The 27,879-nt window shown below is 33.7% G+C and overlaps 5 protein-coding genes across 7 annotated transcripts; 2 read left to right on the plus strand and 3 right to left on the minus strand.

The window, feature by feature from the left end:
- Window positions 1–64: 64 nt before the first annotated feature.
- On the plus strand, window positions 65–7,205 carry LOC118056498 (uncharacterized). Of its 2 annotated transcripts, none has more exons than XM_035068722.2 (9): window positions 65–534; window positions 625–749; window positions 1,533–1,740; window positions 1,816–2,347; window positions 2,423–2,674; window positions 2,788–2,979; window positions 3,074–3,148; window positions 3,295–5,820; window positions 6,503–7,205. In XM_035068722.2, exons 1-9 carry the CDS (start codon window positions 329–331, stop codon window positions 6,806–6,808), a joined length of 4,422 nt encoding a protein of 1,473 aa, XP_034924613.1. In that variant the 5' UTR covers window positions 65–328; the 3' UTR covers window positions 6,809–7,205. The 2 variants fall into 2 exon arrangements, with proteins under 2 accessions (XP_034924613.1, XP_034924612.1); XM_035068721.2 differs by having other exon boundaries at window positions 66–534; window positions 619–749.
- Window positions 7,206–8,676: 1,471 nt separating this feature from the next.
- Window positions 8,677–13,048, minus strand: LOC118056500 (calcium-dependent protein kinase 11). Its single transcript, XM_035068724.2, has 7 exons — window positions 12,442–13,048; window positions 11,947–12,090; window positions 11,708–11,860; window positions 11,453–11,568; window positions 10,169–10,336; window positions 9,783–10,007; window positions 8,677–9,132 (listed from the first exon to the last, which is right to left on the minus strand). Exons 1-7 carry the CDS (start codon window positions 13,046–13,048, stop codon window positions 8,989–8,991), a joined length of 1,557 nt encoding a protein of 518 aa, XP_034924615.1. The 3' UTR covers window positions 8,677–8,988.
- Window positions 13,049–14,047: 999 nt separating this feature from the next.
- Window positions 14,048–15,590, minus strand: LOC118056502 (subtilisin-like protease SBT3.6). 2 transcript variants are annotated; one of them, XM_035068727.2, is made up of 4 exons: window positions 15,439–15,590; window positions 15,137–15,268; window positions 14,943–15,040; window positions 14,048–14,239 (listed from the first exon to the last, which is right to left on the minus strand). In XM_035068727.2, exons 2-4 carry the CDS (start codon window positions 15,265–15,267, stop codon window positions 14,160–14,162), a joined length of 309 nt encoding a protein of 102 aa, XP_034924618.1. In that variant the 5' UTR covers window position 15,268; window positions 15,439–15,590; the 3' UTR covers window positions 14,048–14,159. The 2 variants fall into 2 exon arrangements, with proteins under 2 accessions (XP_034924618.1, XP_034924616.1); XM_035068725.2 differs by lacking the exon at window positions 15,439–15,590 and having other exon boundaries at window positions 15,137–15,432.
- A 1,644-nt stretch (window positions 15,591–17,234) lies between these two features.
- Window positions 17,235–20,557, plus strand: LOC118056503 (large ribosomal subunit protein bL21c). The gene is made up of 5 exons (XM_035068729.2): window positions 17,235–17,659; window positions 18,026–18,106; window positions 19,450–19,551; window positions 19,670–19,744; window positions 20,332–20,557. The coding sequence occupies exons 1-5, from the start codon at window positions 17,312–17,314 to the stop codon at window positions 20,401–20,403; spliced, it is 678 nt and encodes a 225-aa protein (XP_034924620.1). The 5' UTR covers window positions 17,235–17,311; the 3' UTR covers window positions 20,404–20,557.
- A 2,110-nt stretch (window positions 20,558–22,667) lies between these two features.
- On the minus strand, window positions 22,668–25,986 carry LOC118056504 (uncharacterized membrane protein At4g09580). Its single transcript, XM_035068730.2, has 4 exons — window positions 25,344–25,986; window positions 24,137–24,407; window positions 23,859–24,029; window positions 22,668–23,205 (listed from the first exon to the last, which is right to left on the minus strand). Exons 1-4 carry the CDS (start codon window positions 25,625–25,627, stop codon window positions 23,074–23,076), a joined length of 858 nt encoding a protein of 285 aa, XP_034924621.1. The 5' UTR covers window positions 25,628–25,986; the 3' UTR covers window positions 22,668–23,073.
- Between the last annotated feature and the right edge of the window lie 1,893 nt (window positions 25,987–27,879).

Genomic DNA, 27,879 nt, shown 5'->3' on the forward strand with positions numbered 1-27,879 from the left:
ATCAACAGTGTTTTGCTGAACTCTTCTCGTCCATTAGGCGATGTATAATCGGAACCTTGTCGTCGTCTAAAATTGTAAGACAATAGACGACTTGACGTTTTTGGTTTTTTTTTCCTTACAGGTGGAAGGGACTTGAGGAGGCGAAGGAAGGCTTGATTTGCCTTTTGAACAGCTGCTGTCCTTGGTACATTTTCCAGCGAGTTCTAGAAGAGAAAGAAGAAACGGAAACAACTAAAAATCACCATCAACCTGAAAACAAGACCACAGCAGCATTTTGATTCAGTTATTGAAGCATAGTGAGATAAATACTACTAGACCAATTTAATAGATGGAGATGGAGAAACAATCACCGTCACCGTCGCCGCCGTCTCTGCAATCAGAATCGAGCTCGTTAAGAGAACTACAACGCGTAGGTACACTGGAAATCGCTAGACCTAAACCACCTGTCGGTTTTCTCTGCGGTTCTATCCCTGTTCCTACTGACAAATCTTTCCACGCCTTCAATTCCGCTCTCGTTCCTTCTTCTCGCCAAACGTAATAATTCTTTTTTCTCTATTTTTTTATGTATTATGTATATAAAATGAATAATTACTTATGATTTTTTTTTTTAAAAAAAAGATGTAGTGTTAGTGCACCGAGGTACCGGATGTTGCCGACGGAGACTGATTTGAATACTCTCCCTGTGGTTTCTAACTTGCCGGAGAAAGCTCTTCCGATTAGTGCTGCTGTACAGTCTAAGTTCAAAGGAGGTAAATTTTTATTTATTGCGTTTTGTTATATTGATGATGGTGGAGACGTGTTTGTTTTGAATTTGTTTACTGATTGAGTGTTTTCGACCTTGCGTTGTGACATTGATGAAATTAATGAATGGTGTGGCTTATGATTAAGGATTTTGTTGTTTCGAGAAAGATGCTAGAATTTGCATATGTTTGGTTAGAAAGACGAAAAAGAATATCTTTTACTGGTGATCTAACGAAGCTGTTATTGCGGGTGGCAATGTGATGATTGTAGTAAGTTTATGCGTTGAGTTGGTTGAAGAGTATGTTGGATTGCCATGTTTTAGGATCTTTGAGGCACTTGTTCTGGTTGAGCACTTTTGTTTAGTGATTTTACTTGTCGCGGTTAAGAGGGCAATTGAAATTGTTATTTTCTAGTATGGATGTGTCTTTGAATAGTGCATGGTCAGTGCTGTAATCGGATGCTTTATGTTATGTTTTGAATATGGAGGATCAGCTAGCCATAAGCCCTAGGAATATAATGGAGTTTCTATTATTATCTTAGTTAGTAGGGTATGTCCTATAATAGGAAGTTTCAGTTATCCATTGTGGACTGGAATTAGCTGTCTGCTTCAAACTTCCTTTAGTGCGTTGAATTGTTTTAGGACTTTAATGAAAAATTTTAGTTATTTTATCTGATTCTTCGACTTTTTTCATGCTAATAGAAGTGCAAGTATATGTTTTCAATTATTTCCTCATCTTTTTTTTTTAAGCTGTAACTTTTGAACTTATAAGTTTGGATTTTAAACTTAGCAGAATTTCCCTGGGATGCTGATGCCATCTCATCAAATCTTACAAGGAAATGTGAAGCCCTTGCTGTATCTGGTTTGGTGGAGTATGGAGATGAAATAGACGTGATTGCTTCAGCTGACATTCTTAAGCAGATCTTTAAAATACCATATTCCAAGGCTCGATTATCAATTGCAGTACGCCGTATTGGACAGACTCTTGTTCTCAACAAAGGGTTTGTATCTTTATATTCACACTTTTGTTAATTTTCTTGCAAATATTTCAACATCTTGAATATTGTTAAATGCAGACCCGATGCAGAAGAGGGAGAAAGGTTGGTCAGAAGACATAAAAATCAATCAAAAAAATGCACAGATCAATCTTTATTTTTGAATTTTGCTATGCACTCAGTTAGAATGGAGGCTTGTGATTGTCCGCCCACCCATCCTGCTTCATCAAAGGGGCAATCAAATTCATCTGTTCTTCCAGGGGGAGATGCATCCCAGTTTGTGGGGCAGAGTGATGATGTTACTAGAAATGAAGGATTCAACCATTGCACAGAATATCCACATGTTAAACAGGATAACTTTTTTTGGGAGAGTAAAAAAAATAAAAGAAATAAGGGCCATCATCCTGTAAAGAAGTCTTCGCACCTTGGTGAGAAGCCCAGAAGCTCAATGCAAGAAACTGAAAAACATAAAAGAGTCAGTAATGATGGATTTCTAAGGGTTTTATTTTGGCAATTTCACAATTTCCGCATGCTTTTAGGAAGTGACTTGCTTCTGTTCAGTAATGAAAAATACGTTGCTGTCAGCTTGCATTTATGGGACGTAACTCGACAGGTAATGAAAAAATAGTAACCCTGTCACTGTTTTAAAATTTGCTGTCTTCTAATTTTTTCTCTCCCTTTTTAACAGGTCACCCCGTTAACTTGGCTTGAAGCCTGGCTTGATAATGTCATGGCTAGTGTTCCTGAGCTGGCCATATGTTATCATCAAGATGGTGTTGTTCAGGGTTATGAGCTACTTAAAACAGATGATATATTTCTGTTAAAAGGCATCTCTGAAGATGGCACTCCTGCTTTCCATCCTCATGTCGTCCAACAAAATGGCCTTTCTGTTTTGAGGTTCCTTGAAGAAAACTGCAAGCAAGATCCCGGTGCTTACTGGGTACAAAAGTGATTTTAAAATACATTTTGACTTTATCTTTTTGAAGTTTTTTATATTTTAATTAAGACTTCCAGTTGATGCGACCCTTTTAATCTGGATTGAAATTTTTGCAGCTTTATAAAAGTGCTGGTGAAGATATGATTCAACTTTTTGATCTTTGTGTTATTCCCAAAACTCATTCCTCCAACGATTGTGATGATGGCACAAGCTCCCTGCCTTCTTTATTGCATAGAGGGAGAAGCGATTCATTATTTTCTTTAGGAACTCTCCTTTATCGTATAGCTCACAGGCTTTCCCTTTCAATGGTATAAAATAAGTAGAACTTATGTAATGCTACAACACTTCAGAAACTACAACAAGCTGTTTCGGTGTTTCTAATCCCTAGTTTTTCTCATGCAGGCTCCTAATAATAGGGCCAAGTGTGCCAGATTCTTCCAACAATGTTTGGAATTTCTAGATGATCCAGACCATCTGGTATTTATGTGTTCTTGAATATCGATTAACATTTAGTTTGAGGGCTGCGGTCCTTTTTCTTGTTGTTGTTGTTTTTTTTTTTTTTTTTTAAAAAAAAAAAACTTATGATTGAGGACACGATGATTAAAACAATATGATATAAACAGGTGGTGCGCGCATCTGCTCATGAACAATTTGCAAGGCTCCTTTTGAATCATGATGAGGAGCTGGAATTGACGTTTGAATCACTCCCAGGAGAATGTGAAGTTACAGTTCCAGTTGACTCCTCAGACCCCTTGAGTAGATTCTCTGAATCAGTTGCTTATGAAAATGTCTCTTCAGTTGCAGAAGACAGATGGAGTGAAGAGGGAAAAGCTTTTCATGAAGTAATATCAGAAGCCTCGGTGAAAATGACTTTGGAGTCAAATATTTCGACTCCAGGAAATTTGATAGCATTGGATGATACTGAATCAAAAGATTCGGGAGTTTTGCCTAGTTCCAGTAGTGATGAAATGGTTGCTGTGTGCAAAGTTTCTCCAACACCTCCCCATGCAGTGCAAACTGTGGCTGAGCCAGTCTCTTCTAAGTTAGCTGCAGTACATCATGTTTCTCAAGCTATCAAGTCGCTCAGATGGATGCACCAGCTGCAAAGTTCTGATTCAGAGTTGCTTGATGAAGGCAGTTATTTTGATGGGCCACCTTCCTCGATGAACTTTTCTGTTTGTGCATGTGGTGATGCTGATTGTATCGAAGTTTGCGACATCCGACAGTGGTTACCAACATCAAAAGTGGATGAAAAATTGTGGAAACTAGTTCTTCTTCTTGGAGAATCTTATTTGGCACTAGGACAAGCTTATAAGGAGGATAAACAGCTGCATCAAGCTTTGAAGGTAGTAGAATTAGCATGTGCTGTATACGGATCAATGCCACAGTTCTTGGAAGACAGTAGGTTTATTTCCTCAATGGTTACTTATTCATCCTCAATAAAATGCAATGATGGAGATGAGAAGATGATATCATGTGTTAGCAACAGAAAAGAAGTGAAATCCAGCTCCAATGACAGGTTTCTTGCTTATGAGCAGTTTTCTTCTACGTACCTCTTTTGGGCCAAGGCATGGACACTGGTTGGTGATGTTTATGTTGAGTTCCATTTCATGAAGGGTAAAGTGCTCTCAAATCAATCAGAGACAAAATCTTCTGCTAGAGAGTTGAGAATATCAACAGAGGTCGTGAAAGAAGTCCAGAGGCTGAAGAAGAAGCTGGGGAAGCATAATCAGAACTGTAGTTCATGCTCCTTGGTGAATTGCAGCTGCCAGAGTGATAGGGCAAGTAGCGGTAGCAGTGCAAGCAGTAGCAGTGGAGATAAACACTCTGTAGCTTATGGCAGAAAGCACGGTAAAAGATCCCATGCTAAGGGTGCCACCTACTCACTCATGGGAGATTCTGATGATGGCCAGGCACATCACAAAGAGAAAAGTAGGAAGAATTCTGGAGAATATCCTCAGCTTGGCAGAGGTGATAATGATACTGCAATAGAAGCTTCTGGTATTGCAGTTGATAAGCATGAGATTAATTCCTTGGCAGATACTAATTCTGATGTATTAGAGGGTGGTTTGGAAACACATGATGCAGGTTCCATTTTGCCTTCTCAAAGTGAAACTACTTCAAAAGAAAAACCTAAACCAAATAAAGGAGGGATATTTAAATATATTAGCAATCCTGCTGTCAGAGATGCAGAATACAATCTTTCTGCTGCTTTAAGTTGTTACCAAGAAGCTAGAAAGGCATTGAGTGGACTTCCTACTGGCTCAGCAGAACTTCAATCTGTAATTAAAAAGATAGGGTGGGTTTGTAACGAAATGGGTCGGAATAGGCTAGAAGGAAAAGAGTTGAACAAAGCTGAACTTGCATTTGCAGATGCCATAGATGCGTTCAGAGAAGTTTCTGACCATGCCAACATCATATTAATTAATTGTAATTTGGGCCATGGTAGACGAGCTTTGGCTGAAGAGATGGTGTCCAAGATGGAAAATCTCAAATCACATCCAATCTTCCAGAATGCATACAAGGAAGCTCTGCAAACTGCAAAACTAGAATACAGTGAATCCCTGAGATATTATGGGGCAGCAAGAGCAGAACTAAATGCTACTGTGGAAGAGGATGATTCGGTGCCAACTGTCTTGAGAAATGAAGTTCAGACTCAGTTTGCTCATACATATTTGAGGCTTGGCATGCTTTTGGCTAAAGAAGATGTTACCACAAGAGTTTATGAAAATGGAGCATTGGAAGATATGCCTGTTGTTACTAATAGTCCAAATGAAAAAAGAGACAGGAAAGAAGTGAGGAAGCATGAGATTTCAGCTAATGATGCCATTAGGGAGGCATTGACTGTGTATGAATCTCTGGGTCAATTACGGAAACAAGAAGCTGCATATGCATGCTCTCAACTTGCTAGCTACCAGAGGGATTGCTGTTTGAAATTCCTGAATTTGGATCTAAAGAATACCACTTTAAATAAAAATGGAAACAACAATCTTCAGCGGGTGAAGCAATATGCATGCCTGGCTGAGAGGAACTGGCAAAAAGCAATGGACTTCTACAGTCCTAAGACACATCCTGCCATGCATTTGACTATTCTTATTGAGAGATCAGCTCTTTCATTGAGCCTCTCGAGCACCTTACACTCAAATGTGGTACGTTCTTTGACCATTTTTTGCTATATGAGATCCTAATATTCCCATCCCTACTTTCTGACGTGATGCATCCAAGTCTGAATTTCTCAAGAAACAGCAAATATTTCGTGGCCTTTTTCTTTAGGATGACATAGGTTTGAGTTTTTAAAGAAGTTCCATTAACAGCTAATAGAGAAGACAGATTTTGGTGATAAAGAGGGATCTGTTGACATGGTGTAATCTAGTATTTATTGATCAAGTAGACTGAATGTTGGGATAGGAATATAGAGGTGGAGAGGACAAAGATGATTGTCTCAGCAAAAAATCTAAACGATTCCTACTCACTATCTTACTGCTGTTTCCTTTTGGTCTCTCTTGCCCTCCTGAGCCATGACTGGTTATCAGTTTTAATCTCAGCAACTTTCTTAAAGATGAAAGGTAGCTCATCTATACCAGTGTAATGGGGACTTTTTGTGACTTTTATTCCTATTTCCACTATCATTTTCATCAGAAGCCATGTATAGCCATCTTGTGATGAAGAGCTGCTGTATGTAATGGTAATTTAGGAACCATTTCATTGCGCCCACGCCCTGCAACCATGTTGTTTGAGCCTTTTTCAGATCCTTTATTTTTATTTTAATCTTTATGACTGCATTCTTATCACGGTTACTGGAGAGGCACTGATTAATTGCTTTTGTTCCAGATGCTAGAATCAGCTCTAGCTCGCATGCTTGAAGGACGTCATATATCTGATGCAATATCAGATTCTTTCAGGACTGATTATCCTGAGATAAATTCCAAATTCTGGGGTCAACTACAGATGCTCTTAAAGAAAATGCTGTCCTTGGCACTCTCTGCAAATGCAAACAAGCCTGCTGCTTTTGCACAGCCAATTCCATCGTCAAGCAAGTGCGGAGATGCTGGAAAACTCAGGGAGCTCTACAAAATGTCCTTGAAGTCTTCTAAGTTAAGTCAATTACATGCTATGCACACCCTATGGACATCGTAGTTTGAAGCATCTGCATTCTAGTCTTAATTATTTGCTCCTCAAATTGCAAAGTGGCAGAGTGCCTGTATATAACAAGTTTCTGGTAGTGTGTTTTACCTTAGCAGCCGATAAACACTTTAAAGGATTTGAAATATAGTGTCTTCAATAGGATTCCAGAAGAACTGAATTGAAGAATTAGATATTGATAGGATCTCCTTTTCCTTTTGTTTTCTTAGTTTTCATGCACCTAAACCTTATACTCTTAAGACCCTAAACCCTAGACCTGCACATGTAGTAGTTGTTTTAAGAATGTGCATAGAGAAAACTGAAGTCCTCTTTAGACTAATGTGAATGTATGAACGAAATGCAACATGTAATTTTTTTTTTTTAAAAGAAAATAGAGTATCCTATCCTATCCTATCCTATCCTATTGTATTTATTTATTTTCGGAATTAAGAATCAGTGTTATTACATGATGCATTAATTTTTTGTATTTAGCTAAATTAACTCCATATGCATCCATTAAATTCTAATTTAGTAGTGCTAAGATGTTACACGCTATATGACGTAATTGAATATAGCTAGTCTAGATGCTTAAAAAATATCAATAGAACAAATCCTATGGCTTTTAATTTAGTCTTCAATCTCCGAACTGAAGGACTACAACGAAAACAAAAGGTTTCAAACAGAAGTAAGTTACAGGAGTAATTTTATCACTCAAATCTGGGCCAACATTAGTTCCAATCGAAAAATAAAAAGAAATTAAACTTTAAACCCTTTGAATGTTCAAATGCCATTTGCTGAACCCTCGACTAAGAAATATAATTTTCATTGATTCTGTTTCATTAAACTTTAAACCCTTTCATTCAGACAAAATATTAATTGCCCAATCTTGTCAGTCTCCTCAAATATGTAATAGCTATATTATTGGAGCCTCCATTGTCTATCACAACAATAAAAATCTTATCAGTTTCTCATTCTAACAAACATTTCTTAATTACTTGGCCAATTAGCTCACCCTTATAAAAGTTTAAAATTATTTTATGCAAATTACAATCATAATCATTATCAATCCAATGAGACAATGACCTATCAAAAACATATAGTTAATAATTTGATTTAATGTCCAATTATTAGTTGTTAAGCATACACGTAACCCTAATAGTTTCTTTAATTTCTTCTTTTCTCCATAAATTTTCAAACAATCTTTTTCAGTAGTAAAATGAAAAGTAACATCAAATTCTGACAAAATAATGTTAAAGGTAACTCATTTTTTTAGTGCTTGTGTACTCATTATAATTATAACGTTTTGTCCGCTTAAGTTCAAACATCCGAGTACTTTTCACAATACTTGCATGCAGCTCTAAGAGCTTCAAAATCACTTTCAAGATCCGAAATTTGTGATTTTTTTCTATATACCAGCCGCATTTCTTTTCTTAGATCCAGAGGATGGAGGTTTTTACCATTAGGATCAGTGGTAGGACATGGAACTAGTAAAGTATCTAAACTTGCTATAGCCATTGTAAGATCTTCATTGTTTGCTTGAACGGAGGTAATGATTGCTCCATTGCAATCCTCACGGTTTTTCATCTGAGATTAATAACAGCAACAAATCAACAATCATAATTGATAACTAATAATAACAATATTAAAACTAACTGTGAATTTCATTTTCAAAATATTACAAAAATAATCATATTATCTTCTTGATCTTATCTTGCAATTGAACGGTTCATGAGTTCAGGTAGTGTTGAGACTATCTAATGCCCCCACTCACTTCTTAGCTGAACTCGAAGGCCTCACAACTTTTTATCTATCGACTGACAAGTCCAGTGTTCATCTATCTGACAAATAACACGCAAGCATGTTCATCAATTAGGTACTCCATATAATGAAAGTAACAGGATTTATTATCACAGTAGCAAGCATTTTTGTACATTTTCTGCAGTTCGCACAGAATGTGACAAATGCCACCATGTCTCAAAGTATTACATCTACAACAATGTCAGAGTCTTGTGGCCAGAAAGTCAATGGTGTTGGCATCTGTTTCTGTGATTAAACGAGATGCTATTATGAAGCTTCAATTGGGTAACTTAAGAACAACATGATCCTCCCAACGCAGAAAAGGGCTAGCTTTCAGAATTTAGCTTCTCCAATCTCTGCTGTTTCAAGTTCGTAGCTGCACAAACTATTGCCTTCATTTAGCAATCTGAGGTTGCATTTTCAACCCCCAAATCATCAGCCAAATTAAAGTTGAGGTTGCTTCTCATGGTTCTGGTCCTCCCAACTCCTCCATCACCCTTTCTCATCATTGCAGCAAACTCCCCATAATCTATCCTCCCATCCTGTAAAAAGTGACATATTAACAACATCGAGTTTAGGACTTGGAACTTAAAAGATATAATGCTTAGCAAAAGTAGTGCCCGTAGCCGTTATATTATTCAATATGAAACACAGAATAAACCTTTGGAGAGAAAATGCAAGATTTTCCTACCACTTATCTAGATCTTGTTTTCCATTTATTATCTGTGCGTTCGTCTGGAAGAATCATCATGATCCAGAAAATCAATTTCCTCCTTGCTAATTAATAGCTGCTTAAATCTCATTGTGCAGACAAAGGGCTGCTTCGACCAAACCTCAAGCCCGCAAGCAAGACCTTAATTATACTTTGTGGCTAAAATTACCGTCATTATACTTTTATCTGAATGTAAGAGATCAGATAGGTGAAATATTTTAAGCCATTATTAAGGCACCCCTTATAGTATCAGTGCCTATTCACTTTGGTCCCTGAAATTTAATTTCTTGCAATTTTAACCCAAATGGACCCTAAACTTTGATATTTCTTCACCATATATGTTTATATGGAACCCATAAAGAAGAGGTTTTGGAGTGACAATAATGGCAGTGATGATGAAGGTGATATATGCTAAGTACTAGGATTAAATAGGAAAGTGGGATTATTAGACGTGGACCAAATATAAACATACAGACTTACATTGTCTTGATCAATTTCTTTGATTATCTCATCCAGATGTACATCACCAAGACCAAAATCTTTGCAGGCCTGTTGAAGTTCATCAATCGTGATGTAGCCACTACCATCCTTGTCAAAATAGGAGAAAGCTGCGACCAAATTGTCCTCTCTCTCCATCTTATTTAAGTGCAAAGTAGCAGCAAGAAATTCACCATAGTCTATGGTTCCACTGTTGTCTATATCAGCCTGTTGAAGTTTTCGTGCATGGTTAGCAAAACATATCAGCAGCTATCCAGAAAATCTCGTTAGCAATATAAAAAAAATCATGTTCAGACTGTTAGGCACAAAAGCAAAGAGATAATAAAAAGATTTTTTTAATTTTTATCCAGTTTCTTGTAGGTGTTTACCGCATCCATCAAATCCTTGATTTCAGTTTCTGTCATCTGAGAACCAACTCTCTTCAAACCGTGTTTAAGTTCTTCGAATGTTATTGTCCCACTATTGTCTGTGTCAATCATCTTAAACAACTCTTTCAAACCACCAATTTCTTCTTCGGAAAGCCTTTCTGCTATGACCTAGAAAAAAAGAAATTCCCAATACCAAGAATGAAAGCACCATTTATATAATTATCAGAAAATAGCTGTCTTATCGTAGAAAGCCAACAAAGAGAAATGGTTTTGACCACCAAGTTTCACAACAGCTTCTACAGAACACAACTAGAGATAAAAGAGAACAGTAGACCCAATATTTTATCATAGCATGCAGTTCCATTCCTTGCACATCACAGAAAGCTATTAATGGTTGAATTGTTCTAATAATAGAAAGTATAAGTAGCCTTGAGAAGATCCCTTGAAGAAATTATAAATAATAAGCTTAAAAGAAATGGGCTTAGAGGACAATCGTTTCAGGATCCTAAGTTGTACTCCAAACCAATGCTGTTGAGTGCTGACAGAGATGCCCACTAGAGAGACCATCACTCAACTGCTTTAGCTGCCTTCTACTTATTATATCTGAAACGATCAGGCTTCACCATTATTCAATATTAATGCAATCAAATCAAATGAGTATGTGTGTTTTTTAACATGCTAATCGCTTAAAGAATGCGATACTAAGAAAAAACCACAAATGGTGCCTTCAGCTCTGTGCATCCAATCCTCCAATCGAAGGTGCCACACGGGCATGAAGACATTGGGAAACCAGATAAACAGTGCCTAGCATAATGAAAGGTATGTCCTCAGTAGTGCTTGCTTTATCTGTCAAGTTTCTCAAACAATGCACAGGATGCCTGAGATATCAATTGTCTATAAAAGATGCATTACATCACAGCATCTTCTTTGGAAGATTTATCACATCACAACTCTATCAATGATTATAACTTTCTCCTGATCTCAGCATCTCAGTTGCTTATTATCTGGATATTAAAGATTTTCATGATTTTGAAGTTTAAATGAAAATTCTTCAACACTAGCAAGCCACTATACATAAAAATTCATTCAGGTTATCCTACTATTAAAACTTAATTTAGTTGTTTGCCTCTTTTTCCCATGAATATTACTTGAAGCAGATGCTTTTCACTTTCTAAAAATTAACTGAATCGTTAAGTTGATTATCAAATTCCTGTCATTGAATTTCCTATGCTTACAGAAGTCTATTTGGAAAATGGTAACAGGAAAAGCAAGAATAAGACATACACGCAAAGCCATCTTTTTAAGTTTATTCATCGCTGAGAAATGCTTCAGACGTGACAATACTGCAGAATCAAGAGGTTTGTCTGGAGCAACTCTGTCATCTACAATCCATGGGTTACCTGATAATACAAACAATCGCTTTCATGTCTTGAACAAGATAAAAAAACTTAAGCAAGGTTAGTAAATATCTGCGTTCTTACTAGCTACATAAAGTCCAAAACTAATAATATCCCGATGCAAAAGAATGAAACCACTTACACAAGACTTCATGAGCAGTAATCCTTTGCTTCGGGTCCCTGTCAAGCATCTTTCTGATCAAATCTTTGGCACTTTCTGAGATATTTGGCCACGGATCAGATTCTAAATCTAGTTTTCCTTGTAAAATCTGTCTGAAGATTCCTGAATCGGTTTCTGCAAGTTGTAGGAAAAGTTAAATACACTTCGTTGCAAGACTAGAACTGCTGAGAATGAGAGAAAATACGAATTAGGATCGCTACCTGCCCAAAAAGGCGGAACTCCACTTAATAAGATGTAAAGGATAACACCCGCACTCCAGACATCTGCTTGAGGACCATAGTGCTTAAGCAAAACCTCTGGTGCAACATAATACGGACTCCCAACTACATCATAAAAATATTGTCCTGTAGGCAAAAGGAATAGGAGAGAAATTAGCAAACCATACATCTTTGACGAAGCACCATTCAGAAACCAAGGAAACATTTATGCATACACGTCATTCCTAGCAACTTAAGTTTATCCAAAGAAGGTCATCAATGGTTAGAAAGAGCAGAGGAATACAATGGGCAGAAATTTCTTTAAAATTTATAAATATTTATTCCAAGACAACAAAGAATGCAAGATTACCAATCACACACTAAGGTTCAAGATCAAAACAAAAAAGAAAAAAGAAACCTCTCTATACAAGATAAGAGAGATCAAAACCACAATCTCTTCTTAAGAAACAACGCCACAAGAAGTAAAGAAAAAACAACCTGGCTTGTAAAAGACAGAAAGGCCAAAATCTGTAGTCTTGAGCTTGGCATCATCACCAGGTTTATCAAACAAGAAATTCTCAGGCTTAAGATCTCTATGCATAACCCCCAAACAATGACAATACTCAACCACCCCAATTATGTTTTTGGTCAATTTAGCAGCCTCTTTCTCGCTATAATGACCCTTTGCCACGATCCTATCAAAAAGCTCACCACCTGCACATAATTCCATAACCAAATGTACAAACATGGAATCTTCATAAGTATCCTTTATTTGCACCACATTTGGTTGCCCTGATAAATGGTGCATGATCTGAATCTCTCTATAAACATCCTCATAGTCTTCTCTACATAAAAGTTTCCTCTTTGAAATTGATTTGCAGGCATAAAGAGCGCTGCTTGCTTTATGGGTACATAGATACGTGATTCCAAATTGACCTTGTCCTAGTTTCTTGCCAAACAAATAATGGTCTCTAAGTCTTGGGGTTTGATGTGGCAAAACTGAAGTTGCGGGCTTTCTTGTTGTTGGTCGTGCTCTTGATGCTGGTGGTGCTGCTGAAGATGGTCGTTGTTGTGATGGTGGTGCTCTGCTGGTTTCTTCATTCATTTTTTTGGAAAAGTTTGAACCTTTTTCGGTTTTTTTTGGTTTCTCTCAATACTTGAGGAAAGGAAGGAAGGGAAGGGACTGGTTGTTCTTGTTTGAGTTCGACATTATGGGAGCTGAAGTGGCATTCCAATTCAGGATGATTTTTTTTTTATTGCAAGATTTTTGGGGCTCAATTTTATTGGTGGAAACAATTAAACAAATAGTTTTGCTAACAGGTCATCATATCACCGTTCATAGAAAGTAGATTATGTAGGACCTTGCTCTACAATTATTATTATTTTTTATTTAAGTTTTAATTAATTTTAACTTTTATTTATGTAGTTATTGATCAAGTTGAACTCAGGGTAAAATTTAACAAAATAATTTTAGTTTTTTTAAAAAAAATTGTCTACAATCAAGTTGTTTTATTAAAAAAATAAAACGTATTTGAGATTGATCAAATAAATTCACAATCCAAGCTTTAAATTAGGTTTGAATTCTTAAGACCCATTTGATAACTATGCTTATTTATTATGGAGTTACAATGGTGAAACAAATGGTAAGCAAAATAGAGAAAATTCATTAAGAAAAAGGGTTTTTTTTTTTTTTTTTTTTTTTTTTATCCCTGCCCATTTTCTTGCGAAAAATAGGGTAAGAATGTTTGAAACAAGGTTATTCTTGTTTTTTTTAGATTAATATGGTATCCAGAAGATTATTCTTGATTTGTGGCGCTGATTGAATCATTTTTACCATCCTCACAAAGTATGCTGATTGGAATAACACCCTCTTTTTTTTTCGAAGTGCCTTATTAATTTTTAACATCCACACATGTAGAGATTTGCTTTGGCAGACATGAACTGGCGACAGAACGTCGAGACAAAGAGCTATGTCTCCCCAACTTCCTCTTGATGCTAAAATTAAGCGAATCTCAAACTTAAGAATAAACGAAAAACGTCAGATACTGAACTTCTGATGTACATCATATTCATAACATATTAAAGCAATGTAAGAAACTATACGAGATTTAGATCCAGAACTTTATTAATATGTCAAACGTTGCAGTACAAACACAGGACACGGGATAAACTTGTTCATACACGAAGGAAGAGTTGGGGAAGGCTTTAACAGCTATTTAATGCAGCCTCCCAATCCCAGGTCCTGTATGCAGCTGAAGTTTCTTGCTGGGGACAACCTGAAGAACACCTGGAAGTTCTGCAACGAAAGCATATGATCATGAATATAAAGAAAGATTTGTCAAGTAAATTGTTAATGGCAGCAAAGGTCACTTGTGAATATATCAAATGCAAAATGCTACATAAAAATTAAACAACGTCAAAAACATTCAACACACGCAATAGAACAGAGTTGTTTACATGCACTCAAACCACTAAATGCAATATATTTCGTTCAAGAAAGAAGATGCTCTCCATATGATGCCAACAATCATACACCCCATATCAGCTTCACATCCGTTCAGCAAGAGAGGCATCATATGCATCATATGCATTTGAAATCAGTTGTGTAGTGAACAAAATAATGAAAGACAATTAAACAGGTTTTAGTTGATTTTACTCAAGTGTTTAGATTGAAATTAAATGGTAAGAACACGAAAAGAACAAGCTTTCATGCATAATTCAAGCATATAGGGTATTATAACAGCTAATGGAAATCAGAATTCACGACATCCATAATCCATGAAGAAATTCTTGCAAAATTCTTATTTAAATGGCCTAAATAATAAACCTGGGAGCTTGAATATAAAAAATAAAATAAAATCAGGGAACCTTTACTATTATCAAAGAAAACCTCAAATTCACATTGTAAGATCAACAATCTCAAGTTTTTTTCATGAAAAAAGATCCCATTAACTTATGAAATCATTTCAATTAAAAAAAACTAGAACAGAGAAGCATACTTGAGATTTGTTCAACTTGTTGTGGTGTCAGCTTGGCAGAGAATCCACTCGCTGCTGTCTTATAACTATAAAGCAAAGCCTCCTTTGCAGCATCCTCGCTGTAGACACACACAACACAAAACCCCTTAAAATCCAAAGCATAAATAAATAAATATCTATACAGATCTGAATTACAACACCATACAGTACAGTACCTGCCAAGAACAGAGGCGAGGGTTCGGATATGGTAAGCCTCAGGCTCCTCTTCCTGAGGTCTCTCGGTATAGACAATCTGAACCGATGCTGTTGATGATGAATCAGCCGTTGAAGGAACAGACTCGGCCATTCTGATTACAAAGATCAAAGCCAACAACAAAATCAACGGTGATGATGATGAGAAAGAGAAGGGAAATCTGGTTCTTCTGTGCATATTGGTTTTTGAGCTCTGCTTCATCTTATCTTATTTATGAACAGAAAGAAAGTTACGGCTGAATACTAAATAATTCAAAAGGATTACACTTCGCTTGATGCTTAGCAACGGAGTTTCTTTTGTAGTTTAATCTTCGGGATCCCCGCCGTGTGAGGTAGACAACCGTCGGCTTCTTATGCGTTACGTGGCTTTTGTTTTTTCTCTTTCATTTTGTTTCATTTACAATTTTCGTTATTCACTAAATTATTCATTGACTGTTATTTTCCAAGGACACCTCAATTAGGTCCCCAAATTAATTTTTAATTCTTTTGATATGATGTGAAAAAAAATTATTAAGTTTTATTTATATTTTAAAAAAAATAAATAACAAAAACATTTCTAAGAAAATAGTTTATTATTAAGTTTATATGAAATTTATAATTAGTTACATTTTAATTTTTGTGGGACATAAAAGAAATTTAAATCATGAGACATAATTAGCCTTTGTTTTCACGTCTAAAAATTCACAACCATTATTAATTACTTAATGTTCATAATGAAAAAAAAAAAACTTGAAGTTTGGGTTCGTTTATTTATTGGAAAGTTTTTTTTTTTTTAAATGAATTCCGATAAAGTGAATTATTTTCTGATGTTTGGTATTGTAATAAAAAATAAATTGAAAAATACTTTTCATTATTTTTTTATGTCATGTAAAATGAGTTGAAAAATTACTTATTAATGTTTTATTTTTCTCAATTTTATTAAAATAATAAGGAACAAATCTTAACAATTAAAAAGTTGAATAAGAATGAAATTGAAAAAAATATAATTTCATAAATTATCTCAAATAAAATAAATAATAATCAAAATAATAGAAATCAAATCTAAAAAATAAAAAAAATGAAAGATGAAGAAATTAAAATAATAATAATTAAAATTTCATAAATTATTTCAAATAAAATAAGTAACAATAAAAAAAATAAGGATCAAATTTGATAAATAAAAAATTTCAATAAAAAAATGATAAGGAAAAAACAAATAACAATTATAAAAATAAGAATCAAAGTTAATATAAAAATTAAATTTTAAAAGATGAAATTGAAAAATAAATATTTAAAACAAAATATATATATAGCAATCAAAAGTTTAAGGACCAAATTTGATATAATCAGCAACTAATATGATATTTCTAATTTTTTTACAACTTCTGAAAAGTGTTTTTTACCCAAATGTTTCAAGAAAATATTTTTCTGGAAACTAAACCAAATTTTTCTTGGACTGGAAAGTGTTTTCCGTTAATCAATTTTCTTAATGACAAATAAATATAAGAAAATTTGAAAAGTGATTTTCCGGAAACCACTTTCCAGAAAACAAACATAGCCTTGGTATTACAATTAATAAAATATGCTTCTTATTTGCCATTAAAGTCCAAAAATAGAGCATACAATGTGAAATAAAAATAAACTAAATAATAAAGATAGATTTAATGGTATGTTTGGGAGTGTGGTTGTGATTGCTTTTCAAAATATTTTTCATGCTAAAATATATCAAAATAATTTTTTTTTATTTTTTAAGATCAGTGCATCAAAACGATCCAAAATATAAAAAAATTAATTTTTAATAAAAACAATTTGAATTTTTTTAAAATACGGGTTGGCTGTATTTTTAAACACTCTTTTAATCTCTATGTATAAAAACTTATTTGAAATACTTTTATGCAAATTAAAAAATAAGAAAATATTTTCAAGAGTAATTAAAAAAAGAGTTCTTAATATATACTTGCATTAATTTGAGGAAATTTACAAATTCACAAACTTAAAATAAAAAAATCTTTAAGAGTTTTCAAGGGTATATCAGTAATTGAGTTGTAAACGGATAGGATAAGTCAGTCCATGAATGACCCAAGCTACCCAGCTTCAAAGCCAAAACTAGAGAATAGCTCAAAAGGGTGAGAGCTTTTTTCTGCTCTCACTTCTCCAAAATGGCTGCTTCTTCTTCTACAGCGCTAGTGGCTCTCTGTTCTTCGTTAACCACTCAATGCAAAATCTCCAAAAGCCAAAACCTTCCTCTCTCCAAAACCCTTTGTCTCTCTAAACCCAATTTTGGGTCTTTCTCAAACACCCCTAAGAAGCTCTCCTCGCCTCTTATTTTCTCTAAAAGACCTACATTTTTTCCCAGGCCCAAAGTCTCTGAATCTGAAGCTCCTGTTGTTGAAGCAGAGACTGAAGTACCTGTGTCAGAGGCTAACCCTGAGCCTGCTGCCACGCAGATTGTTGAGGTTGCTAAGGAAGAACCACCTAAGCGTGAGGAGATTTTTGCTGTTGTTATGGTGAGTATTGAATGGGAGTTGAAATTCTTGTTTTTGGCATTTAAAATTTTTGTTTTTGATTGATATTGATGTTTTTGGATTGATTTTGTGTGCCCAGATGGGTTTTTTGTTTTTGTTTGTGTAATTTATGGTTAGCTTGATGGTTTTCTGGTTTGAAGTTATAATCTTGCTGCCATTTGTGCCTTAGAAGACTAATATTTTACTCATCAACGACTGATGTGTGTTTTTTATCCAACGATGAATGCAATGTTTTTGAGGTTTTCAAGAAGATTTATTGTTGTTCTATTATGGTTTCCCTGCTAGTCACCTTTTGCATAATTTGGCCAGCTTAATGATCCGGGGATAGGGTTTCAATTCTTTTTACAGGTAGGATCTCGCCAGTATATTGTTATACCAGGGCGATGGCTCTATGTTCAGAGGCTAAAAGGTGCAAATGTCAATGACAAGGTATAGTTTGCTATCATTTTCTTTGTAGATCTTAAGTAGTTAAAATGGTTTCCAAGTTTGTTGCAACCCCCACGTAGCTAGTATGTGTTGTTTGCTTTTGTGGTATGAATTGTTCTCGTGTATACTCAAACTTTGATTTGGGGTTGCCAAAGGAATTTTTTTCTCTCTCTGTAATGGTGAATGTGAAGCTCCAATCTCATAGTAGCATCTTCAAATGCACGCTTGATTTCTGATCAAACAAGATGAGAATACTGCTTACTGCCAGTGATTCTAATTACATGAAATTCTGTACATTTGCCAATATTTTATACAGTGATCATATTCTCTTACACAGAAATTTCTCCTCTTTTATGAGGCAATTTCAACAGTGCATTTGGATGAATTCCAAAAGCTTTGATTGTAAAAGCGTTCTTTCCAAATTTTTATCATGTTTTCGATAACCCCACATGCTGCATTTCCTAGGATAACTTTTTTTGGATCACTGCTGAACCAGATGTTGCAAAATTGATTGAGTTATCTAGGACTTAGCCATGACTAGATTTCATGGATATCTGGTCATGTCAAGAACCAAAAGGCAATGCTTTTGATAAACCAAAGGCAATGTCTTTGGTAATCAAAGATACCGAAAAAAGATATGTTTTTCATTAGAAAAAAAAAAAAAAACCCTTAGAGAAACCATCTGCTGGAAGGTCAGATCAATTAGCTGGTTCGCTTATGTTTCTAATCCTTCATGGGAAGGAAATGATATGCTTCCGTAAGATGCAAGAACTATTTATTACTACTACATCCTGAAGATTTGTCCAAGGAGAGGTCTAGATGGCTTTCAGAAAAGCCTGAAGCCAGGTGCCCATGTTGGAGGACTGTCCATAGTTCAACATGTTCGGTACATGCAGCATCCTAAAACTAAAACCATCACAGCTAAATTATGTCCAATTCTTACTCAAGGACAGAACTTGGGAGATTTTCTTTAGCAAGTTGAATGTCACGTGGTTTTGCTTAACATGACCTCTGGTGTTTCATCCAGCTTTCATTTCTATGTAATTTTTCTTCCTTTTAGAATCTTACTTCATCCTATTTCTTCTCTCCCTCCATAAAAAAGAAATATTGGTGCTGCTCCTATTTCTTAGGATTTTCTTTGTTGTTAATATAAAAAGGTGATACTCAACCATGGAATCTATTCATCAATATGCAAGATTGCAACACTTTTGTGATGATAGAAAGGATCTAATTGATTATTCCCTTTTCCTATTAGAGAAACATTATGTAACTGGATTTGGCTCTAGTTTCTTTCAAAGTTTGCATTTTGCATTGATTTAAAAGTTCAACCTTTGATTCTTCTGCAGATAGTTTTGAATAAGGTGTTACTTGTGGGAACAAGAACAAGTGCCTATATTGGAAAACCAGTGGTGACTAATGCTTCTGTTCATGCCGTAGTTGAAGAGCAGGTAGGTTTCATGACTGTGGTTATATGTATCTTTTCTTTCAGGTGACCTTTACTTTCATTATTTTTTTCCTGCGCCTTTCTTTAGGCTCCCTAATTTTTCACTTGTATAACAATTGCAGGGATTAGATGCTAAAAAGATTGTCTTCAAATATAAGAGGAAGAAGAACTATAGGAGAAATATTGGTCATCGACAGGTATATCTAATAACTTCTCACTTCAAGCATACACATGCATAGTAACCACAAAAAAGATTTTATTATTGCTTCATTATTCTTATTCTCTATAAAAATAATGCATGATATTTCATCTTTAATCTCTTATGTTCATATTTTACTTTATTTTATTTTTTGTATAAGAACGAGGAAATAAAATAATGCTCTTGGTCTTACTTGGGTGGCAGTTGGGGTTTTGTGGTTTCAAATCTCAGTCATACCAATACATAAATAAAGTCCAGTTTCCAAAATTCCAGTTAAATTCGCTCAAGTTCCAGTAGCCAATAGAAAATTTGCCTTTTACCTCAAGTTTTCTCCTACCTCTCCTTGTTAAAACTTTACTCTTTTGTTGTTCTTTTTATTTTTTACTTGTTTTTAATTATCCCTTCCACTTAGACCATGGGTTACCACTAAATGAGACAGGGCCGCAATCATTTTCACTAACCTTGATAATTGAAATTTAAATTTAAATGAAAGATGACTCCCTTTGTTCTTTTGTCTACTTTGATTGATAGAAATGACCTTCTACTGCCTGATATTTTTAAAAATTCTCCGACTCAATCATGCAGCCAAATACTCGGATAAGGATAACAGGCATCACTGGCTATCAAGACTACCCAGTATCTACTCTTGATTCATAAGATTTCCCGCGGAGTTTTGGATGAATGCTTGAAGTTCAGCTCTTGATACTTTGTGAAGTTGCTCTTTTACTTTTGTTGTTGTTGTAATTCCCCTTAAAGGGCAATGATGTTGAATTATGAGAATCGATTTTGCATAAATGAATTGTTTGCAGTATGCAAGAATGTAGTGTGGCATTCTTATACATCCGTGAGAGCACACTGGTGGATTGTCGATGATTTTCATGTGGTCTCATGGGTAAAGACTTTCGTGGTCTCCATGAATTAACCAAATCTTTGGATGGAACACTATATCCCTTTCTGTTCTTTCTCATCTTGATATCTCTCCGCAGCTTGTTTCTTGATGATTCTTCATTTTTTTGGTATTTTCTCTGCAGTAGTGATGTGAAACTCCATTGTTGTCATCTCGCCATATAATGACTCGCTTTAGCAAATTCGTGCCAGGTTGTCATAATATTCCTTCTTTGTTCTTCAGCACACCATTACGTGGAGGTTTAACTCATTAACTCTTGTTTTTTTTTTTGTTCTTTAATACAGTCTCCTGTACCCAATATAAGCCACCATTCCAAAGTAAAGGGAAGAAATACAAACCCTTTCATTTTGGTATTTCCATTGCAACTTCTTTGGACGTCGTAAAAGTCCAGCTCTCATGAATTTTTGTGCTTTGTGGTTGATCTCAAGTCTGCTTGCATTCGGCTGTCCCAGCTTAACATTACATGAGTTATCGCGAGCCTTGATGATTAAGATTTAAATGAAGGAACACTTACTATATTCTTGCGCCTGTTTTGATTCACTATTATGAAACACAGACCACCCTAGTGGGTTGACATGGAATCTGGCCTGGTCGGGAGCTAATCTGGTGGGATCGGTTAAAAATTCAGGTGGACTTGTGACCTGGTGAACGTTATTGTTTTGACCTTTTTTTATATAATTAACCCATGATCTGGATAAGATGAAACTACTGCTCAATGTCGGTGTGGTTAATTGAAATCGAGATCTTGTTCATTTGCCAATATATAGACAGCAGGAGCATTACCAAACATGGGACGTTTTTCCATAATTTCCAGGTAGAAACGCTTTCAGAGACACCTGTTTGCTGGCCAAATCGATTGACAGATTTCCTTAGGTTTTCAATACCTTACGAGGAACCGATATGCGTCTCTTAACTTGACAAGGCTATTCATCGCATTTACGTCCTGAGAATTACAAGGGGAGGTCTGGATTGCTTGTCAGTTTTCAGAAATCTCATAGGCCAGGTGCCCAGGAACAAGGACTATACAGTCTTTCAATCTGTTCCTTGATGCTGCATCCTGAACATAAAACTGACTTAGGATATATTTTTTTTCTGAAAAATAATTTTTTTAATTTATTTTATGTTTGTTTGTTATTAGAAAAGTTAGTTAACGGAAACACTTTTCAATTAAAAAAATATTTAACTTAGTTTCCGAAAAAGTATTTTTCTGAAAAATTTGAGCGAAAAACATTTTTTGAAAGTTGTGAAAAATTTAAAAATATCATATTATTTGCTAATTATATCAAATTTAATTCTCAAACTTTTGATTGCTATATATATTTTGTTTTGAATATTTATTTTTTAATTTTATCTCTTAAAATGTAATTTTTATATTAACTTTGATCCTCATTTTTATAATTGTTATTTGCTTTTCCCTTATCATTTTTTTATTAAAAATTTTTTATCTATCAAATTTGATTCTTATTTTTTTTATTGTTATTTATATTATTTGAAATAATTTATGAAATGTTAATTATTATTATTTTAATTTCTTCATCTTTTATTTTTTTATTTTAGATTTGATTTCTATTATTTTGATTATTATTTATTTTATTTGAGATAATTTATGAAATTATATTTTTTTCAATTTCATTTTCATTCAACTTTTTAATTTATAAAATTTATTACTCATTATTTTAATAAACTTGAAAAAAATAAAACATTAATAAGTTATTTTCCAACTCATTTTTTATGACATAACTAAACACTGAAAATTATTTATTTATTTAATTTCAATTACACTACCAAACATCAAAAAATAATTCATTTTCTTAGAATTCATTTTAAAAAAAAAAAAAACTATTTTCCAGCAAACAAATATGTTCTTAATTATGTCCAGTTCTTGCATAAGTTGTTGCATTCACAACATTTGTCATCCCACATTGCTTGAATGCAATTCATGGCAACTGCTCATGTCTCTACTCTAGTCTTCTATTGATTAATGAATAGGCAAAACCAGAAGGCCAAATGATCCTATTGGCAATATTATCTCAGTATAGTTCTTAAATAAATGTATCAACAGCAATACAACCCAGCCTTAATCTTTCAAGATTCTTTCAAGGATTATAAGGGATTACAACACCTTCCTAGAGCATTGCTGGCTCCCAACTGTACAAATAATCCATATTGGGAGATCATTGAATTACCATTTCATGGGAAAATAAAAAATATATACTATAAGAGATTATGCATGAACTTTATACTTTATCGTCATCACAGGGGAGAATAATCAACCCATCTGTATCACAAACGAAGCAGGTGTCATGTAATTTGTGGCAAAAAGAAGGATGCCACTCTGCAGCATTTTTCAGATCCTTTAAGCAAGCAGCAAGAGATGTCTCTTAAGCTGGCTTTGGCGGGGAGACTGGCCAATACAACCTTCACTCATATATTCGCTTTCTCTTTAGAAGGGTAGGGAATATGGAAATGGACCCAATAATGAAGAGCACAGACAAAGTTTTGAAATCGTATAGATCCTTTACTGACTTGAGATCCCCAAGAGCAAGGCCGGCCTGATGTTGGGAAAGAGGCAGCAACACAATTAGCAAGATGATGCATAGAAATGTTGGAACATCAGTTATTCATTTCAAACATCTCTAGGACCTGGTAGCAACGTTCTTGATGACAATGCTGATAAATATTGTTATTAGCAACTACAATTTATAGGACGCTCCACTCAAAGTACTAAAGAAATTCACATTAAGAAAAACACTCCAGACAACTTTACTGCCACTACCAAGCTATTTCTAGTTCCAAACGTAGCAGAAGATCTATCACAACTATCATGCATAAAATTGATACATTTCCATCAAGCAACAAATCCAGGAAGTTACTAATCTGTACATATCCAACACCTAACAAAGATGCACAAATAAACTTCTCTTGCCACCACCAGGTGATCATTATTTATCCAATCTGAACTAATACTGATGAACTAATGAAATGAACTACTAATGATATGCAGCAAAAGGTTCCTCGCGAACTACCATGTGGTGCAATATTTGATGAATATATGTGAGAGTTTTGATGATAATCCAGAGATGATATGAAAACAAGCAACACAAATTTTTGAAAGGGAAAGCAATCACTATAGCAAGAACATGAATAAGTCTAACTTTCAAAAGAAAATCACAAAAGAAGCCAGGAACTAAGTAGAAAAACTCACCCTGACAGTGATATAGGAAGCAGGAATAAGACCCAATAAAGTAGCCAAAAAGAAAATATGAAAAGGTATGTCCACGATTGGAGATGCCAAATTGATAAAAAGATTGGGCAACGTTGGAGTTACTCTCAAGAAGAGCATGTAATTCAGTAGTTTTTCCCTTCTCTTAGCAATCTGAATTCCAAAAAGATTCAAATTAGGGTGGTATTGCTCAAATGTAGAGCAAATATATGAAAATTGTAGTAAAATTGTTAATTCCAAGTAAATTAAAAGAATAGTACCTCAGCCTGAAAAAATCTCAATTTTTCAGGCCACAACCAATTAACTAGAGGCCTGCCAATCAACTTGGACAAGAAAAAGCAGGAAGACGCTCCAGCTGTGGCATTGAAAACAACCAAAAAAATCCCCCTAACAACGCCAAAAAGAGCTCCAGCTAGCAATGACATGAAAATTGTTCCAGGAATCATAAAAGTCTGCATGAAGATATAAGTAGAGCAGTAGCCCAGAATGAATTGTGCTGGATATTCATTTGCATATGTTGCGAGACTGTCTCTGAAGCAAAATAGAGCAATGTAGTTCAGCAAAAGTACGATACAGTTAGAACAAGAATATAAAGAAGGTAATAGACAAGAACATTTAGCCACTAAATAGTAAAAAAAAAAATTAACACAACAACGTTAGTACAACTTTTGAGGCTCTGACAGCCAAGCATGCAGGGCAAACATTTAGAAGATCAAAACCAACACACAGAGATTGTACATTACTAATCTACACAATTTATATAGACTAGTCAGGCTAAAATTGAGGATCTGATTCACCTCTCCAAATCTGCGGCATTGTAAAAATAATCTATAAAAACTCTCCCACTTCACCTAATGACTTAATCTGCCATAAAATTATGGTCAACATCTTGAACAAAGCAATTAGTTCATTTCATTTCCATGACCTCCACCATAGTCTCGAATGAAAGGACTAACTTAAATCCCATTCCTGAATTTCACCACGAACAACATAAATCCTTTCACTTCTAAATTTTCCAACTACTAACAATTGCACATGAAAAGCAAATTAAATCTATCAAATCAACCTTCAAGATGAAAAATTTAACTCCAATGCAACATCTCCCTACACTCAAAAATAACTTCCAGAATTAGAATTCAACAACCCCTGTATCCCAATCAATAAATTAACTAACAAAACCAAAGTATTTTCATTAGGAAAACCAGTTCCATCAATATTTAGCTGACTTTTTACCATCAAATCCTTATGATTCACAAAAAAAAAAAAAAAAAAAAAAAAAAAAAAAAACAAACAAACAATCTGAGGAAAAAATCCCACATCTATCCATGCAATTTCAAACAATCAATTCACATATATAACCAAATAACCCTAAAAAACTAAAAAAAATTAAAACCCATCCAAATTTGAGCAATAAAGAAAAGAACGAAGAAAATTGAAATTAAAAGAAAATAGAAAAGGAGGGCATACTTGAGCAAGCGAAGATCTGAAATAGTACGAGGCAACTTGAGCTTGCCGTATTCAGCAGCAGGCATTGTCAAGTAGATACAAAACAATCCCGATGAAAAGACAAAAAAGACTCCGAGAGCAGCAGCTAATTCCCATCTTGTCAACGGAAATCTCTCAAATTTAGCTCTTTTAGCAGAGGGTGAATCGTCCTCTTTAGCTTTCTCTTCATCTCTCATCGCTAACACCCTCCCCCTCTCGTTTCCTGTTGTTGTTTCACCACCTACTATATTCCTTGTCGATGCCATAAATTCATATAAGAAAAATAAAAAATTTCTGGCTTTTTAGGGGAATGATTTTGGGGTTTAATAGCGAATCATTTCATTGTTTTGAATTGAACCCATTTTGATATGGGGCAAATAAATAATGGGTTTTGAACAGAGATTTGATCTTGATGGTGAGCTTCTGAAAAATTTTGGATTTTGAATTCTGTTGTTTTTTTTTTCTTCCTTTTTCAAAACAAAACCCTAGAGAGATAAACGGCAGGAACAGGGGGGGCGAGACTAAAATTGAAACGGCAATGGCAATGTTTTTATTTTTCCATGGGCGTGTGTTTTTGAAGGGAAGGGAAAGAAACAGAAGGATTCTATTGGACAGGAATATAAATTTGATTTTTGAGTAATTTTCATGAGCAGTAGAGTTTGGTATAAAAAAATTTGAGTTTTTTTTTTTAATTTTTAATTATATTTTTAATTTTTGTATATGATGATTTTAAAAATAAAAAATTATTTTAATATATTTTTAAATAAAAATAATTTATTTTTTATTTTAAAAAACCATTAAAAATTATGATTATTTATATAATAAGGGGTTGTTTGTAATACTTACTTTTTACTTGAAAATTTATTAGAATAAATTTATTTTTATTTTTAAAAAAATATTTTTAATATTAAAATATATTTAAAAATATTAATTTAAAAAAAAACATGCCTAAAAGGTGAATGGTGTGGAGGTTAGTTTTTGGAATTACAAATCTTATGATATGTCACTTTCGCTACTTTTTTTTTTTTTTTTCTTTTAATCTAATTTAATGATTAGAAAATAGGGAATTGAAATGAAGTTGATTTCCAAAGATTTTTTTGTTAGGTAAGCTATCTCTTTGCTACAAATAAATGGCGTCACGAGAGTCTTTCCGCGTTGACTTCGAGCTTATTTGGTGTTATTATAATAATTATTTTTTATTTAAAAATATATTAAAATAATAATAATATTATTATTTTTTAAATTTTATTTTTAATATTAATACATTAAAATAACCTAAAAATAAAAAATATATTTTTTTAAAAAAATAATTTTTAAAACGTAAAAATAAATAAAGCTGTAAACCCAATTTTTCATGTTAAAGATGTTAAACCAATTTAAAAAGAATATATATAAATTCGAAACTTTAGGCTAAATTAGGTGTTTTCATTGTCATCTCAATCAATTTCTTCAGAGTTGATGAGATGATGTTAAAAGTAAATAGTATGTTTCATTTAAAAAACTTTAATAAAATTTAGAAAACTTTTTAGCAATTGATTTAAAGTTGGCAATATCTGTTTGTTTGAAAGTGTAGTGTGATTATTTTTCAAAATATTTTTCATGTTAAATGTATTAAAATAATTTTTTTTATTTTAAAAAAATTATTTTTGAGATTAGCGCATTAGAACAATCTAAAACATATAAAAAAAATTAATTTTTTATAAAAAAAAAACAAATTGAATTTATTAAAAACACATGTTTACCTGTATTTCCAAACACAGTCTTAGATTTGTAGCCGAAGTCACCACGCAGGCAGAATAAAATTCTTTTCTATGTAAATCAAGAATGCTAAAAAAAAAAAAAAATTTGAGACCTGAGTCACTAGTTAAATTGACAATTTAAATATTATTATTTAAAAAATACAACAATAATAAATAAACATATAAAAAAGATAAAAAAAAAAAAAAGATTAAATGAACCCAAAGCCAACTTAAATTATAAAACAACTTAATGATGAAAGAAAGAATTAAAAAAAAAAAACCAAAAAACTTCAATTAAATCAGATTAATTTGCAAACTTTGCAACCATGCATGGATATATAATTGAGATAATTTTATAGAAAAAATCACAGGTAAAAAATTATTTGTTGTACATAGGTTTCAAATTTCTCATATTCATGAATATGGAATATAGATATCACAAGATGCCCCATCCCTTCTGAGCTTTGTTGTCACAACAGCCAGCAGCAGTGTGTGTGTATATAGACTTTGAATATCTAAATACTGTCTATTAACTATAGAATGACAACTCAATTTTATATTAATAATTTCATTTTAGTAAAATAAAAATTTATCTTATAAAATTCAAATATAAAAATAATTAATTTAAATATAAATTATAAAACTTTATACATTATATTTATAGTTAAGTAATATACAATTAAACAATAAACATGAAAACTAAGCTAAACATCCAATTGATTATTATCACATAAAAGTGTTTCCCCCACCTCTCTTGAACTCCTTTTGTTTTTGTTTTT

This window comes from Populus alba, chromosome 19 (assembly GCF_005239225.2).
Source record: "Populus alba chromosome 19, ASM523922v2, whole genome shotgun sequence".
In the NCBI taxonomy this organism is placed as follows: Eukaryota; Viridiplantae; Streptophyta; class Magnoliopsida; order Malpighiales; family Salicaceae; genus Populus; species Populus alba.

Excerpts from the sequence above, each read along its gene's own strand:
- LOC118056498 (XM_035068721.2), top strand. The coding sequence starts at position 329 with ATGGAGATGGAGAAACAATCACCGTCACCGTCGCCGCCGTCTCTGCAA. Across the intron at positions 535-618 it reads GTTCCTTCTTCTCGCCAAAC|ATGTAGTGTTAGTGCACCGA; the intron begins GTAATAATTCTT and ends TTTAAAAAAAAG. Across the intron at positions 2,675-2,787 it reads AAGATCCCGGTGCTTACTGG|CTTTATAAAAGTGCTGGTGA; the intron begins GTACAAAAGTGA and ends AAATTTTTGCAG.
- LOC118056502 (XM_035068725.2), bottom strand. The coding sequence starts at position 15,375 with ATGAAGCAGAGCTCAAAAACCAATATGCACAGAAGAACCAGATTTCCC. Across the intron at positions 15,041-15,136 it reads CTCGCCTCTGTTCTTGGCAG|CGAGGATGCTGCAAAGGAGG; the intron begins GTACTGTACTGT and ends GTGTGTCTACAG. Across the intron at positions 14,240-14,942 it reads ACAAGTTGAACAAATCTCAA|AACTTCCAGGTGTTCTTCAG; the intron begins GTATGCTTCTCT and ends CTTTCGTTGCAG.
- LOC118056503 (XM_035068729.2), top strand. The coding sequence starts at position 17,312 with ATGGCTGCTTCTTCTTCTACAGCGCTAGTGGCTCTCTGTTCTTCGTTA. Across the intron at positions 17,660-18,025 it reads AGATTTTTGCTGTTGTTATG|GTAGGATCTCGCCAGTATAT; the intron begins GTGAGTATTGAA and ends TTCTTTTTACAG. Across the intron at positions 18,107-19,449 it reads GTGCAAATGTCAATGACAAG|ATAGTTTTGAATAAGGTGTT; the intron begins GTATAGTTTGCT and ends ATTCTTCTGCAG.
- LOC118056504 (XM_035068730.2), bottom strand. The coding sequence starts at position 25,627 with ATGGCATCGACAAGGAATATAGTAGGTGGTGAAACAACAACAGGAAAC. Across the intron at positions 24,408-25,343 it reads TCAGATCTTCGCTTGCTCAA|AGACAGTCTCGCAACATATG; the intron begins GTATGCCCTCCT and ends ATTTTGCTTCAG. Across the intron at positions 23,206-23,858 it reads CTTCCTATATCACTGTCAGG|GCCGGCCTTGCTCTTGGGGA; the intron begins GTGAGTTTTTCT and ends TCCCAACATCAG.
- LOC118056500 (XM_035068724.2), bottom strand. The coding sequence starts at position 13,048 with ATGAATGAAGAAACCAGCAGAGCACCACCATCACAACAACGACCATCT. Across the intron at positions 12,091-12,441 it reads TTCTGTCTTTTACAAGCCAG|GACAATATTTTTATGATGTA; the intron begins GTTGTTTTTTCT and ends TTTTGCCTACAG. Across the intron at positions 11,569-11,707 it reads TACTGCTCATGAAGTCTTGT|GTAACCCATGGATTGTAGAT; the intron begins GTAAGTGGTTTC and ends TTGTATTATCAG.